Consider the following 15,051-nt stretch of genomic DNA (forward strand, 5'->3'; position numbering starts at 1 on the left):
GTGTTAGATAATGGGCTCTCAACAAAATATGTTAGAAAATCTTCCTAGTCATTTATTTGTGCACTCTACAAGCATGCTGAAACTTGCAAGGAATCTGACAGAGCAGTGTTCCTACTGAGAGAAGGAATTGTAAGTAACCAGTTTAGGAATATAAATCATACCAATGTTTTTAAAGAGGTTTTTATAAACCTTTTAACGCATTCATCTGCTTTTCAGATGTACACGAGAGATTACGAACTAGGTACTTCAATTTCATCTTTGAGAAAACATAAAGATCACCAGCCCCAAAATGATCTCTCTTTCCAAGGGTTCCTCACAGATTTATGCATTTCTTTTGTCTAAAATTTTCAGGCTCTTCTGCTTCATAGGAGAATGCTGTTTGTATATTCCTGTTAAATCACATCACCAAAAGATATGAGGTGGCTCTATTTTCCCATTCATTTATGCAACTTTTCCCACAGATTTGGTCATCTCGTCCGTAATTCACGCAACAAATATTTCAACAGAGGTCCCTATTTCTGATAGGGCTATAATTATGTAAACAATGGTCTTATTAGTCCCTTTATTTACTTAACACTTGTGCCTTGGGACCATAGAGAAGGAGATTATGTCTGAATAGGAACACAAAAGCACTGTTGTTTGAATTTCAGGGTTGCACAGCCCCAAGGCACATTTTATCTCTTTTCTATTAAAAAAAAACTTAGAGTTAATGTTATAATTAATATAAAATTGGCAGAGACAAATGTCAATTTTGGTGTCAGTATGTTGGCAGGGATTAGAATTAGTATCTTGGACATGTTTTGAAATCCTATTACCACAAAATTCTCAGCACTATAAACAATAGGGGTATGAAAGAAAAGAGGCATGTGCTTACACTGCAGTAGAAACAAGCTAAGCAAACCATCCTAGCAACAGAATCTGCTAGCTGGTGTAAGAGCTACTGCCTTTATTAACTAGGTCTCTATGTTTTAGTGGGCACAAATGGTGGAAGCAATGTTTTAGAGCAGAAGACTAGAAGATCAGATGTTCTGACATTCTCATTTCACAGTTCAGAAAGGATATATTTAATTGGAACACAGCATGATCAAAATTGGTTTGCTTTGGCCCTCGGGAAGGCAAAAACCATCACCCAGATTTATTCAACATTCAACACTTGCACAGGCTATGCTTTAACATACACGCAAAAGGTAGTTATGGAAAGAGTACTAATTAATAAGTAATAGCTAGCTTTGGGATATCAGAAACATTGATTACAAAGTCTGTGTGGGTTAGATTTTATATAGTAAACTTAATGGCTGATATCAGAACCTCTGTACTTGGCCTTGACCTAAGATCACACTGTGACGAAATTTTTTCAAAAGGCATGAGAAGTTTTTGATCACTATAATGCTGATAGCAGCTATCATTTGTTAAGCGCTTACTGTGTTCTGGCAGTGGGTTCTAAGTACTTCACTGGAATTATTTCATTTAATCCTATGAGGTGGGTTACTTTACAGATGAGGGAAGTGAGGCCCACAGAAGTTGAAGAACTTACTATCAAAATAGCACACACACCAAATTTCTGGTGGAGCAGCAATCTGAACCCAAGCATTCTGATTCCAGGTCGCACAAATTCTGTTCATCTATACAAAAATGCACCTTTAGTAATTTGTTTTTATCAGTCAACAGATAAGGCTTTTCCTATTTACCTTATATGCACATAACCTATTGTTCCAAAAACATTAAGAAGGAAGATTCTTCTCTTCAAACATTGTTTACTTGACTTTGCAGTAATGTGGAATTCAAAGCGTGCTGAGTTGATTCCTCGTCATATTTTAAATTTCTGCCTTTAAAGATTTAAAACATTTTAAATATCCCCTACTCTACACTCCTTAAAGAGACACCAGCAATAAAAAATACAAAGCCTTTTTGAATGGAGCTGTAACACAGGGAGGGACTACAGGGAGACCAATCAACCTCGAAAAGCAGTAACACCACAAATGAGAACAAATAAGTGGGATGACAGTTAAAGATGTATTGCCTATGTACGACGGGCTCCATGTTATTAAAAGATACCATCTAGATATTTTTCATTTCATTCTACCACCAACCACTCGCTGTTTGTAATCACCAACTGAGAAGGTAAAACTGTTTGGATATATCTGTATTTCATCTTATTAAATGTCTCTTTGTCTCTTATCTCTAGCAATTGACATTTAATCTTTGATGCCTATAAGAATTCTTAAGATTTACGAAAAAGACAGAATAAGCTGGTTGTCAAAGCTAAATTAAAAAAAATGTTTTACTCTTCTTCAAAAGTTATTTTGTCTTCACTATAGTCAGAATTATAAAAACAAACCAAATAGTAACAACAAATTTGAAAAAAATCTATTATCTATAATACACAGATTTATTCCCCATGCACTTAAACTATACTTTTTAGGATTTGTGACAAATTGGCTATGAACCATAAATGTTCTTTGTTAGAAGGAAAAGAAATCCTACAACTCAATTGTTCCAACAATGAAAATTAACAGTACAACATGAATTTAAAAATATTTATCTGAGAGGCTGCGTCAGTCTCCAGGGTAGTCACAAACATCACATTTTTTTATACAGAATCAGATTTGCTATACTTAATGCAACAGCTCTAAGACATGCTTTTTCTTCTCTTGAATACTCTTCCTGGTTTCTGATTTTTCTATTCTGAGTTCAATTTTCTTGTGCTTTCTGTTCTACTGGTTACCAGAAGCTGTGACAATGACCCACTCAGGCTAAAACTTTTTTTTTTATACTCTGTACATGAAGCCTTCAATTACTGCCTGCTGAAGCAGACAGAATCCTATTAGTAAGAAAGACGATCACAAGATGCAGTGCCCTGCCCTAGCTGTATAAAAATAATTAGTCCAAAGTTGACAAATGTGTAATGAAGTCACACAATCATTATATGTAAGAAATACTGGTTTGAATAAGCCTCCTAAACATCAATACCAAAGCTCCAGCATTATCTGCCAAAGGATTTAAAATGATAAATTCTTATTACCTTGGGTTAATACAGTAGAACATTTTAAACACGCAGAGAATTTGTAAGTTGTAAAAAAAATTCTATTTTGCTGACTATAAAATTGTATTTTAAAGTTAAACCATTAGACTATTGAATTGATAGTGAGGGACAAAAAAAGCATTTAGACGTGATTTAAGTTCAGAGAATTTACACAAAGCAATGTGCAAACTTTCCTTATTATTTAAAAATATCACCTAACAGTATTGTAGTATTTTTCTCTAACGTTCAAATGAGGAAAGTTAAAATAAAAAATAAACAACCACCATAATTTAGGACTCTCTAGTTTCTACTCTAATCTTTAGAAATGGTATAAAAAATTATTCCCCACACTATCAGGCCAATGATGCATTGTTTTTCTTTATACAGGAAAGCTAAAAAATCTAAGTGCACTTGCTTAAAGAAGACATAAAACATCCCAGTTATTTCAGAGCATTTCTGGTTTGTCTGGTGAGGTGGGGTGAGATGGGATTAACAACATAAAACTAATAATAAAACACATACATTCTTACCCCATTCTCTTTGATTCCTTACAAAACTGTCAACCCAGAAAGAAAACTATCAAGAATATCTTTCTTTCATTTTTACATGAAACAGTTATACATTCCTATTAGTAAAATTGTTGCATTAGAGGACATTAAATGGCGAACTTAAACTTAAATACAGAATGTTTTAAAGTAAAAATCAGCTGTGCAGTTTGGTTACTTCTGAAATATCCAAATATGCTTTCTGGGTGAAAATTAACAGAGGTCCGCATTTGTTTGTCAATGAATTTATGCTCAGGGCCTGCAGAGTTCAAAGCAGTCAGATAAAAAAGCAGTGCTGTCCTCTAGTGGACAGCCACCAACCTGAGAAAGAAATGTTTTGATTACTAAAGAGGTTCTACAAATCCTCAGTCTTGTTTTAGACTCAAAATTTGTCATACTGTAGAAAAGACCTAAACCTGATATTTTTATACTTAAAACTGTTTATATAAAATTTTGTTTCTGTTTATACAGTGAAGAAGGTTGACAGTAGTATCAGGACTTACAAAATTAGGGCAATAAGACGTCCAACGTTATTTGATAAGCAAAAACTAGTTTGCAGTACAATTCTCCAAAATTACCCAGAATTTAAATTCCATATAGTTACCAAGAGAGAGGAAAACAACAAACAAACAAACACAGTAACTCAAAAGTTAATAAACCTAAGAACAGAGAAAGGGAAATATTAGAGACACCATCAGGAAGTATCTTTGCCATTTGTGTTTGCAACTCTAGCACTAGCAAAATCTATCATAAAGGTTTCCAAAAAAAAATATTAAGTGAAGGAGTTAACACATTATAGATCTTTTTAGGATACCAAAAATAACATGTGCCAGTATTTCTCCTATTAGCAACCTTTAAACAGGTATGTAATAATGGTGATTAACTGCATGCATTTAAGGCCTAGAAATGAAACAAGTTGGCCAGGCGTGGTGGCCCACACCTGTGATCCCAACACTTTGGGAGGATTGCTTCAGCCCAGGATTTCAAGAACAGACTGGGCAACATAGGGACACTTTGTCTCTACAAAAACAACAACAACAAAAATTAGCTGAGCATGGTGGCATGCACTTGTAGCCCTAGCTACTCAGGAAGCTGAGGCAGGAAGACTGCCTGAGCTCAGGACTTCAAGGTTGCAGTGAGCTGTAACAGTGCCACTGCACCCCGGCCTGGGCAATGGAGCGAGACCTTGCCTTAAAAAAAAAAAAAAAGAAAGAAATGAAACAAATTATTCTTTACCTGTACTTGAATTAAATAATAACACTTTTATTTTAAACTTGAAATAAGCTGTCTTCATGTATGTTGATAAATTAAAAAGTTGACTGCCTGGTTGCCATGGATACACTGTTTCATTCACAGCACCAGACTTTCCTAATAGTTAAGGACCTAAGTGACAATAGTAAAACAACATTTATTCGACTAAGATTGTAATTATCCACAAGTTGCATATGTTAAAAGCTTGCAAATTAAAAAAGTGACAGGATAAACAAAATCCAAATTACTAATTAAGATATACGGGGGGGGGGGTGGGGAGGAAAGGAATATCAGTAGTGAATAGAATTTAATAATGAAAGTTGTTCCAGAATCTTACTGAATAAGCTAAGAACTAAAACAGAATCATGGCAGAGACAGGGCACTCTGCCTTCACTCAAATATCACATTTCCTCCTTATAGGGTTAACTTGTGGTTTATGAACAGGGAAAATGAGTAGGTCAGTGTGACAACTTTTTCAACTATGGGTGAAAATGTGAGATGGCTAAGACTGCTGAAAGACACACACAGTTATGGTCTAAGACTGTTTTACAGACACTGCTTTAACGTATTCCTATAGTGGACAATACACTATCTTGCTGGAGCATTCTGGGGTATGTGTAAGAAAAATTAAACCAAACATCTCATTTACTGACATCCCTTATGGACTAATCAGTAAAAGAGAAAATTTATAAACATAGGACAAAATATTTTAAAATGTGCCATGTGGCATTACAGCTTGATAATTCAGGACAGTCTCAAACTGTGGACTGAGTTTTTGGGGTGGGCTCCAGAAATCTGAGTTTTACACAAACTCGCACATGATTCTTTTGTACAGAAAAGCCTTAGTGATTTTGGAGCTATAGGTTTTTTGTTTTCTGCTTTTTGGCCACTGCACTACTCCTTAGTGCTGTTATCACAGAACACGCAATGTAATAAAAGCAAAGTACCTCAGTTTCCACGACGCTGAACACAAACCTTCATAAACCCTTCCTGGATATTTCACAGAGAATCACAAGGAAGTTTTCCTGGCCCTGAATGAACCCGGGATTCCCACAGCTAACATTTCTAATCTCCTATCATTGAACACATTAGGTCTCGAGATTTCTCCTTTGCAGTCCACTCATATACTAGTTTAATGCTGTCCATTTTGCCCTTCTAATAAACGAATACACTTTATTTATGTATTTGTTTATTAGTACTGTCTTAAATAATATGCATTAAGACCATCACAATGTACAGTATAACTCATTAAGATAAATTTGAATATCTTACACAGGAAATGAAGATATTCAGTTACATATTTAATAAATGTTTTTTGATGAGGATGGAACTTCTCATTCTGTATTACTCCTTATCATGCAGTATCTGTAATTTGGAAAACAGCAGATTGACACAAAGACCATAACTCTGTATCTCTCTCTCTCTCTCTCTCTTTTTTTTTTTTTTTTTTGAGATGGTGTCTCACTCTGTCACCCAGGATGGAGTGCAGTAGTGCAATCTTGGCTCATTACAACCTCTGCCTCCTCGGTACAAGCGATTCCCCTGTCTCAGCCTCCCGAGTAGCTGGGACTACAGGTGCCTGCCACCACACCTGGCTAATTTGTTTTGTATTTTTAGTAGAGACGAGGTTTCACCATGTTGGCCAGGCTGGTCTCAAACTCCTGACCTCAAGTGATCCACCTCCCTCAGCCTCCCAAAGTGCTGGGATTATAGGTGTGAGCCACCATGTCTGGCCACTCTGTATATCTCAATGAGATGATTTTGTTCTCAAAGAGCAGGTTTTTCAAGTAAGTATGACAGAAATGAAGATAAAGTTGAGTCTCTCAATAGTATACTGTTTGGCTCTGATCCTATCACTCATTTAGAAAATTACAACTAAAAATGATATAATAGAAAAGTAGATATACTTTCTCAATTGATTTTTAAAAGTATTAACTAAATTAGAAAATGTTCCTGGTTTTTGAAGTGAATTTCATAAAACCTGTGCTTCTTTAATTGGCTTTTTCTTAATGAGAGCCATGTTCTGTTGCTGTGTTAGGAATCATTTTCTAAGTGTTCAATTAAAATTTGTACTTTATACCATTACATAGTTCTACACATTAATAAAGGTTCACTTTTCCTTGGATAATTCTTATACTAAATATTTCTTTATCTGGTATTTAATGTAAAAATATATACAATTTGAACAGTAGTAGAAATAAATTATTCCAAAATTAGGCAAGGGAAACTCTATTCATTGAAGGGTTAGAACGAATACACTAATGCTTATTAAAAGTCCTCTCAGAAAGAAAAGAACCTGCAAAATAAAACAGAATATAAGCCAGCCAAGAATAACTTATCATACTGAAAACTTTAATCTCTTAAAATACCATTAACGAAAATGCTTTTCATACTTGGTGTTTTTAAAAATAATCCCAAACTGATTACCATTAATAAATGTTAGAGTGGCTTGGGTCCTACTCTTTATAAACTCAAAAACATACTATCACAAAAGAATAAGAGAATCATTCAAAATCTCATAGGGATTTCAATTTTCTCATTAAAAATTAAATAATATATAAGCTTAGAAATAGAAACATTAATTCCATAGAGTAATATAATATGGAACACCACAGTTAAAAACATTTATTTCAATAAAATGGTAAACAGTTAATTTCTATTATTATAATGTAAACACTAATTCCGATTTCATTTTAAATGAAATTAAGCAAAAAAAAAATCTGTACAAAAGTACAGGTTTATTAACAATTGTTTGCTTTTGTTTTAATTGCTATGAGCATAAAAGAATGACAAAAAGTGTTACATATATAGGATAATACATGTCAATTGCTGCATAAAAAATACAAATAACTGGCTGGGCATGGTGGCTCTTGCCTGTAATCCCAGCACTTTGGGAGGCTGAGGTGGGTGGACCACCTGAGGTCAGGAGTTCAAGACCACCCTGGTCAACATGGTTAAAACCCCGTCTATACTAAAAATACAAAAAATTAGATAGGCATGATGGCGGGCGCCTGTAATTCTAGCTACTTGGTACGCTGAAGCAGGATAGTCGCTTGAACCTGGGAGGCAGAGGTTGCAGTGAGCCGAGATTGTGCCAGTATACTCCAGCCTGGGCAACAAGAGCAAAACTCCACCTCAAAATAAATAAATAAATAAAATAAAATAAAATAAAAATAACTTTAGGTGTTTGTTACCTGGAAGCTTTCTAAAATTCAGAACATTAGCACATTCATACTTTAGCTATAAAAGCAAATATGAAATATTTTCAATTCAGTAAGGTGGGACTTGAGAAGCAAGTTAAGACAGCACAGCCTATTCTTAAGTATCTACAGGCATTTTATTCATTTTTGACTCTGTAGTAACTTGGGCCCTCTCCCAAGTTACAGAGTCAAACATCAGGCCACTGATGATAGGGCTAGAACAGAAAAGCTTCAAGACACTGTGGATGAGTATGAGGACCACGAACATTAAGTCTGAGTTCAATATCTGCATTCCAAAGTCAAATATAAATGCTTCCTAGTTGTGTGTCTCCCCTTCATTAGCATGGACATTGAGAATTGACTATAATTTTAATATAAATGAATTGAACAGGTATGATAGGCATTACATTCCAAACCAGCAAGACAAGTTACTGGCAACTATCTTTAATAAGAATTATACAACTGTGCTAAGAGTCCCTCTATCTCCCTATAAGAAGATAGCTTTCATTTTATGGGGCTTTGCAATTTCATGTTTCTTCTTTCTTTTCTCTTTTTTTTGAGACAGGGTTTCACTCTTGTCACCCAGGCTGGATGGAGTGCAATGGCGTGATCACGGCTGCTACAGCCTTGACCTCGACAGGCTCAGCTGATCCTCCCACCTGAGTCTCCCAAGTAACTGGGACCACAGGCGTGGTTTAGCCCTTGCTGGGCTAAATTTTATATTTTTTGTAGAGACAGGATCTCCCTATGTTGCCCAGGCTGGTCTTAAACTCCTGGGCTCAAGAGATCTGCACACCTTGGCCACCCAAAGTACTGGGATGACAGATGTAAGCCACCTTGTGCAGCCTTGACATTTTTTCTTCTAAGAAACAAAAATCTAGACAGCTGCCATTGCTTTCAGAAAAATGTTTTAAAAAGCCCAAAACAACCTATACGCAAAACAAAACTAAACTAGATGTTCCAACATAAACAGTGGCTACTCTATTTTTTTTTGTACATTACAAAAGAACATATTAAAACATGACTGCAGTATTGCTGGATACTAGGTGTGTCAGGTAAAATTTCATACTGAAGGAGTTATAGTTGACATATGGCATTTTGGTATTTTAGTAAATTCAATAATTCCAAGGACCCATAAATAAAACAGCTTCTGTTAGAGAAAATTACCTAGGAAAGTGAAAAGAAGTATTTAAAGCAGAATAAAATTAAAACAGAAAAACTCAAAATCAAAGGATTCATTTTCACGGAAAAGGCTGCTGTTTACTCTTTTCCCTACTGAACAACATTAACTGATAAAGAAGTTGTATTTTTGTGGTGGTCTGTATCATGACTTTACAACCATTTTCTTATTTTATCAGCACCCTACATGAGATAGATAGAGCTTGTCATAAATTAAGAAATGAAAGCATGAGACCTCTTGAGCAACTTAAGAACCCTATAATCGTTAAAAAACAGTACAAAGTGAATCTATTTTTCGACTAGTACATGCAGTTTTTATTCTGGCGTGATTAGTGCAGTGAAGTTAGGCAACTATGAATAGAGAAATGGCAGATCAGCTCTTCTGAGGTCAAATTTAATGTTCTTTCATAGCTATCACAGAATTTCATTTCAATCCTCCCCCACTTTTTTTTTCTTACCACTCATTTTCAAACACATGGGGAGTGTAAAGCACATAGGAAGTTATAGCTTGCCCAAGAATACCAAGCCCATTAGTGGCAGAGTTAAGTCTACAACCCAAATCACCTGTAGCACTTTTCATTTGGGGCCTCTCTTGGTCCTGTGCTAATTGAAAAAAAAAAAGTTTTTTAAGGTCTGCAGGCCTTCCCTTTGATGGTAAATTTGTTTTCTATAATTGATAATTATAGAAAAAGGGCACACTAAATATACAGTGTGTAGATATTTTTAATGGCAGAAGTATGCCTGCCATGAGATGGTTTGCAATGAATTCCCTTAAGCTCACAGAGGACTATGCAATAACCAAATGGATAAGAGATAATTATTTTTATCTTTATATTCATGTAAAGCAACTGACATTCATAAAAATATAAGAGGGCAAATATTAATCACATTTTCTGCTGCCTTTCAGGACAAATAACTTGGATCCCATATTTCAGATGCTTGGCGATAGAAAATATTACTGGTCTAAGAAACAGAAGCTGTATTTGCCCCCATGTTGGTCATCTATCAGCTCTTTATTAACTGGAAGCAGTCATAGGGGATGGCTATCAAAAGGAAATCTGTATGTAGTACCCAAACTTCCTCCTTTTCAATTAAAAAAGTCCAACTATACTGCTTTATAGAATAGTTCTTCCTGGACATCTACTGAATATGGTGAAATAAGATGAAATCTCAACCATCTCATAAAGGGTAACTTCACAAATTACCAAGCTATTTAAAATATGAATATACTCTATATCTTTCAAGAAAGATCACACCAGTATGATAAGGATGCTCTGAGATGGGAAAGAGAGCCTTAATGCAAACCAATCAACAATGATACCATCAGGAAAAAAAACAAAGGGAATGTGTGTGTGTGTGTGTGTGTGTGTGTGTGTGTGTGTGTGTGTATGTTTAGGGGTTATTATTTCCAAAGGATACAATAAATTTACAATTATATATTCATACATATTCAAGTCATCTTCACTTTCACATCATATGTTAGTGAACCTACCTGTGTATATTATCCTGGCCAGAAGGAACTGCACCTACATTGGCTACATTTACAACCTTCTGAAAGATCACAGAGGGAGTGAAATTCTGTGGTGCAGCAATGATTATGGCAGAAGTTTCATTCATTCCTGTTAGCATTCCTGTAAAAGCAAAAGAAGGCTCCCTTTTACTAATTTCTTTATGAAAATTACATTTAAACAATTTTAAGCTCATGGCCAAAATTTAAACTTTTTCCAACAAAAAAAACACCACTTTAGGATGTAATTTACAAGATAATTATAAAACTAAAATGAAATGCAATTGTTTTAAAGATTTTTTTAAAATCCTCATTGTATAGGGAAATGTGTAAAAATGCAGTAAAAAATCACTCAATAAATCTAATTTTAAGTATAATAGGATTAAAAACTTAGAATCACAAATATGAAACATTGATTTTAGTCTCTTTTAAAAATATACTCAATCTGAGTTTTATATAAACTAGTAAGCTTTTACTTCTTTATATGTAAATGTATTTGTTGCTATTGCTATTTTTTCTATTCATTCGAAGATCTTTCATTGCCAAATGCTGCTTGAGAACACATCAAAGTAATTCTAGCAGGAATACCTGATAAATGGCCTCAGTATGACAGACAGAAGTTATCTCAACAATGACTGGAAGTCGCTGAAAATGTGCAAATATTTAGGCTGTACTTAGAGACAAAAGTACTTGCCTAGTGAATGGAACTACAGTTGCTGACAAAAACACTGACTGAAATTTCTAAAGCAAAAACTTTGAAAATGAAGGAAAAAATGGGAATGAAAACTCTGAAATTCTAGGGATATTTCAAATAACATTTAGGAAAGAAATTAAGTTAAGCAAAAGCATGAACAAAACCGTACAGAGTTAATGCAAGACATGCCATTAATATGAAAACCTCCTGTAAACATGTTCCGTGAACAAATTCAACAACATACATGTCACACTTGGAACAAATACTGAAATTTAGTACCCAAGTTAAAAAACAAATTAATTACAATAAATACCATTTATTTGGAACTGTGATATAAGTCATAGACACCTAATGGTATCTATTAAAACCTATAACTCTTTGAGATATTTGATATGTGCATGGTAATTTACAAAATTGATGAAGATAGGAAAAATCTGATTGCATGTTTTCAAAAGACCCTGTACCTTCAGGCCTATATATTTAATGTAGTTATTTATTGCAAGTGAAACCTAAAATTTAAAAGAATCCCTATGATTAACAGTATGAAAACACTAAAGCCTAACACTGTGAAAAGGCTTTTGCTGTCAGTTAGAAAATAGAACTATTTAGCTTCTAACAAGCAGCATTTTTTACTAACCACTTTCAAATTCTGGGAACACTATGTTCTGTCTTAGACCGTTTAACTTCAATATTAGGCAAAAGCTTTAAAAACTATACAAACAGTCAAACACTGCTTTTAAGTAAAGCACAGTGGCTGACATAACACTGCTGAGAGATGTGTGTACTCATTTAGGATTTAAACCTTCTCCATTAAGCTCTATTGAAGAGCAACTGCTGAATAAATGAATGCAACTATGTTTATGTTAAAAGCCTGTTTCCCGCAGCATGTAATTAAAGGAAATGTTGTACAAAGCCAGTACTTTTGTCAAGCTCCTGTAAATGGAAAGATGGATAGCACTCAGAGAAGTGAATGCATTGCTTCATATTTAACCTTAACACTCTTGTCATTAATGGTTTGCCTAACTTGTTCTATAAAAGACAAGGTACTGCTCCATTGAAGTAAAATTAAAAAAATCAACTAAACCATGCTTTTCAGAACAGAAGATTCATTATCGTCAGCTAATGTATTGGCATAAAGCAAAGTAACATCCTATCAAGTAAGGCACACATTCAATCTGCCTTCCCACCCCCCTTTATTTTTAACTCATGCTGTTTTATTGTTATAGGCAATTTGTACCACTCAGCATGACAGTGTAAACTGAATCAAGATTAATTTACATGCAAAAGAACACTTAGGAGAGCAGCATGGTAAGCAAATGTATTGTCTCGATTGCTGAGGTGGAAAAAGAACCTGGAAAGAAAAAAAGGTGCTCTAATTAAGGGGCATCAAATATGATTGCTTATGGTAGTTAAGGGCCAGAAAATAGTAAATGTCTGACCATTTAAAGAATTAGCATCTTGCTAGCTAGGAACCCGTAAGATGGATGCATAAATCATAATAAAATTAAGTAAACATTTTAGGTTTCTCAAACCAGAGATTTTTCTAAATGAAAATATATCAGGTATTCTCAGATTAACAGAAAAGAAAAATATGCGAAGGTTTCATTAAAAGTTTCTCCTAAAAAATAATACTTTAAAACACTGTAGAGCCTGTTCATATATAATAAAGGTAAAATCACCGGAAAAATATTCAAATATCGTCAGGCTAAAGAATTTGTGGCTTCATTAGAGTCTATGTAAATTTTGGTAAAGGCTGTGGATAGCAATTACTTTAGGTTCATCAGCTGTCATTAACTGCTAAAAGGCAAACCAAATAATGTAAAAAAATAAAATTCAAAAGAATTTTTTAAGTTTTAGATTTGCTATTTAATTCGCAAGAAGAAAATGGATAAAAATTCAAAAAAAAATTCTGAAGTTTTAGATTTGCAATTTAAGTCACAGGAAGAAAATGGATAAAAATTCAAAAAAATTTCTAAGTTTTAGATTTGCAATTTAATTCACAAAAAGAAAATGAATAAGAGGACGCATCTTTGAATAAGTGCTCGGCTTAGGCCTCTTGAAATTAAAACTGTTTGAAGAAACCAAATTAAATATTTTTAAGTAAAAAAGAGATCCCATGTTATTTTCTTATTGAAAGCATCTCACAGCTAGATCATTAACTAATTCTGCAATGCTTGAAACTCACAGCAATGAATAAATCATGCTTCTGATGAAGGCTTATATAGATAGCCTTCAATGTATAGAATAACCTAATCTTTCATTTACCACTTTGACTACCAATCTTATTATATATATAAAAACTGTTTAGCTATGAAATCCTAAATGAAACAACTGAGAAAACGTGATAGATCAAGTTGTATATTACAAGTAAAACTTTTTTGTTTTAAAAAATACTAATCCAAAATGTAACACTCTGTTAGAACCACATTTAATACTGTACACCTTTCAATTTGCACATCTTTAGAATAAAAACAGAACCATATTCCCCATGTTTCTTATAATTTTTCAGTTAAATTTAATTAATACACTTAATGTACTTCTTGAGTTTTAAAATGTGCCATATGAAATAAGATATTAATTATGTAAACGCATTTTATTCAACAGCTGAAGCTGGTATATCGCTCTCTCTCTCTCTCTCTCTCTCTCACACACACACACACCCCTTAAATTTACTTGCATTTTACCTTCCAGAATTTGCATTGATGAAATCTGAGGAAATGGATTTTTATTCTAATTTAGGATTTTCTGTTAGCGAGAGATTTCTAGGTATCTTTTGTGTAAATAAGCTAAGCTCTTACCAGAGCAGTATAACAAATACATGTGTAAAGTTGAGGATTGAGACCTCTATCACCAAACCTGCTGTAATCTATAACTAAAAAGATGCTATTGAAAAGACTCTTTAAACCTGTGCTAAATTTGCCAGCATCAAGTTCCACATCAGAGAACGAATTCAGGAAGACAGAAAGAATGATACAGAAATGCCAAGAGACTTGCAAGGATTTACAAATACTTCATATAAACAAATTTTCAAATAGCTTTATTCAGAGTAGCCTTTCTGCTCTATTAAACATAGCAAACAGCTGCCAGATTTATTCAGACAAATAATCAACAACCATAGAAGTAAAATGGCAGAAGAAAAAGGAATTTTGGCAACAACTCCACAGAGGACCACAGCTATTCTCCAAGTGCACCTCTCTCATGCACTTATGGTTCTGTATGGCTAGTCAGCGAAAAATCCCTCAGTCACAGCAGGGCACAAAAAATTTGATCGAAATATCAAGTATTCTAAACAAAAGCTGAAGGAGTGAATGGGTATATAATAATCTGCTGCTTCAGATACACTTTAGCTGCACTTTTCAAAAAAAGAATATCCCCTTAACAATAAATGTGCCAAAGCCTTATTCAGTCACTGTGTGCCACTCACCTTGGTTTGCTGAGCAGATGTAAAGCAGAGAGGCAGGCTTTAGCCAGCAAAGGGTAAGAATAGCAAATATAAGAATCAATTCAATTTGTCAATAGAAAAATAAAATCACAAAGATAACTGTCCTCTATAGCAATAATCAACTCCCAAGAAATGCAAAGGCAAAGACAGATTTCATCATTATTTTTTATCGCTTAAATAATGTCCAAGCAAAAATATCACAACTAGTTTG

The 15,051-nt window shown here is 34.1% G+C and overlaps 1 protein-coding gene across 4 annotated transcripts in view; it reads right to left on the bottom strand.

Moving 5' to 3' along the window:
• Nucleotides 1–15,051, bottom strand: part of AP3B1 (adaptor related protein complex 3 subunit beta 1) — a 271,317-nt gene that overhangs the window by 2,314 nt on the left and 253,952 nt on the right. For 2 of the 4 annotated variants that reach the window (XM_017527701.2, XM_037738189.1), the window contains exon 26: nucleotides 10,690–10,828. The exons of 1 other annotated variant lie outside the window; for it this stretch is intronic. In XM_017527701.2, coding sequence (XP_017383190.1) covers nucleotides 10,690–10,828 — 139 coding nt within the window. Of the gene's footprint in view, nucleotides 1–10,689; nucleotides 10,829–14,822; nucleotides 14,860–15,051 lie in introns of all 4 variants that reach the window. One more of the 4 variants, XR_001824965.2, reaches the window with a different exon arrangement.

Source organism: Cebus imitator, unplaced genomic scaffold (assembly GCF_001604975.1).
Source record: "Cebus imitator isolate Cc_AM_T3 unplaced genomic scaffold, Cebus_imitator-1.0 Scaffold50, whole genome shotgun sequence".
Lineage (NCBI taxonomy): Eukaryota > Metazoa > Chordata > Mammalia > Primates > Cebidae > Cebus > Cebus imitator.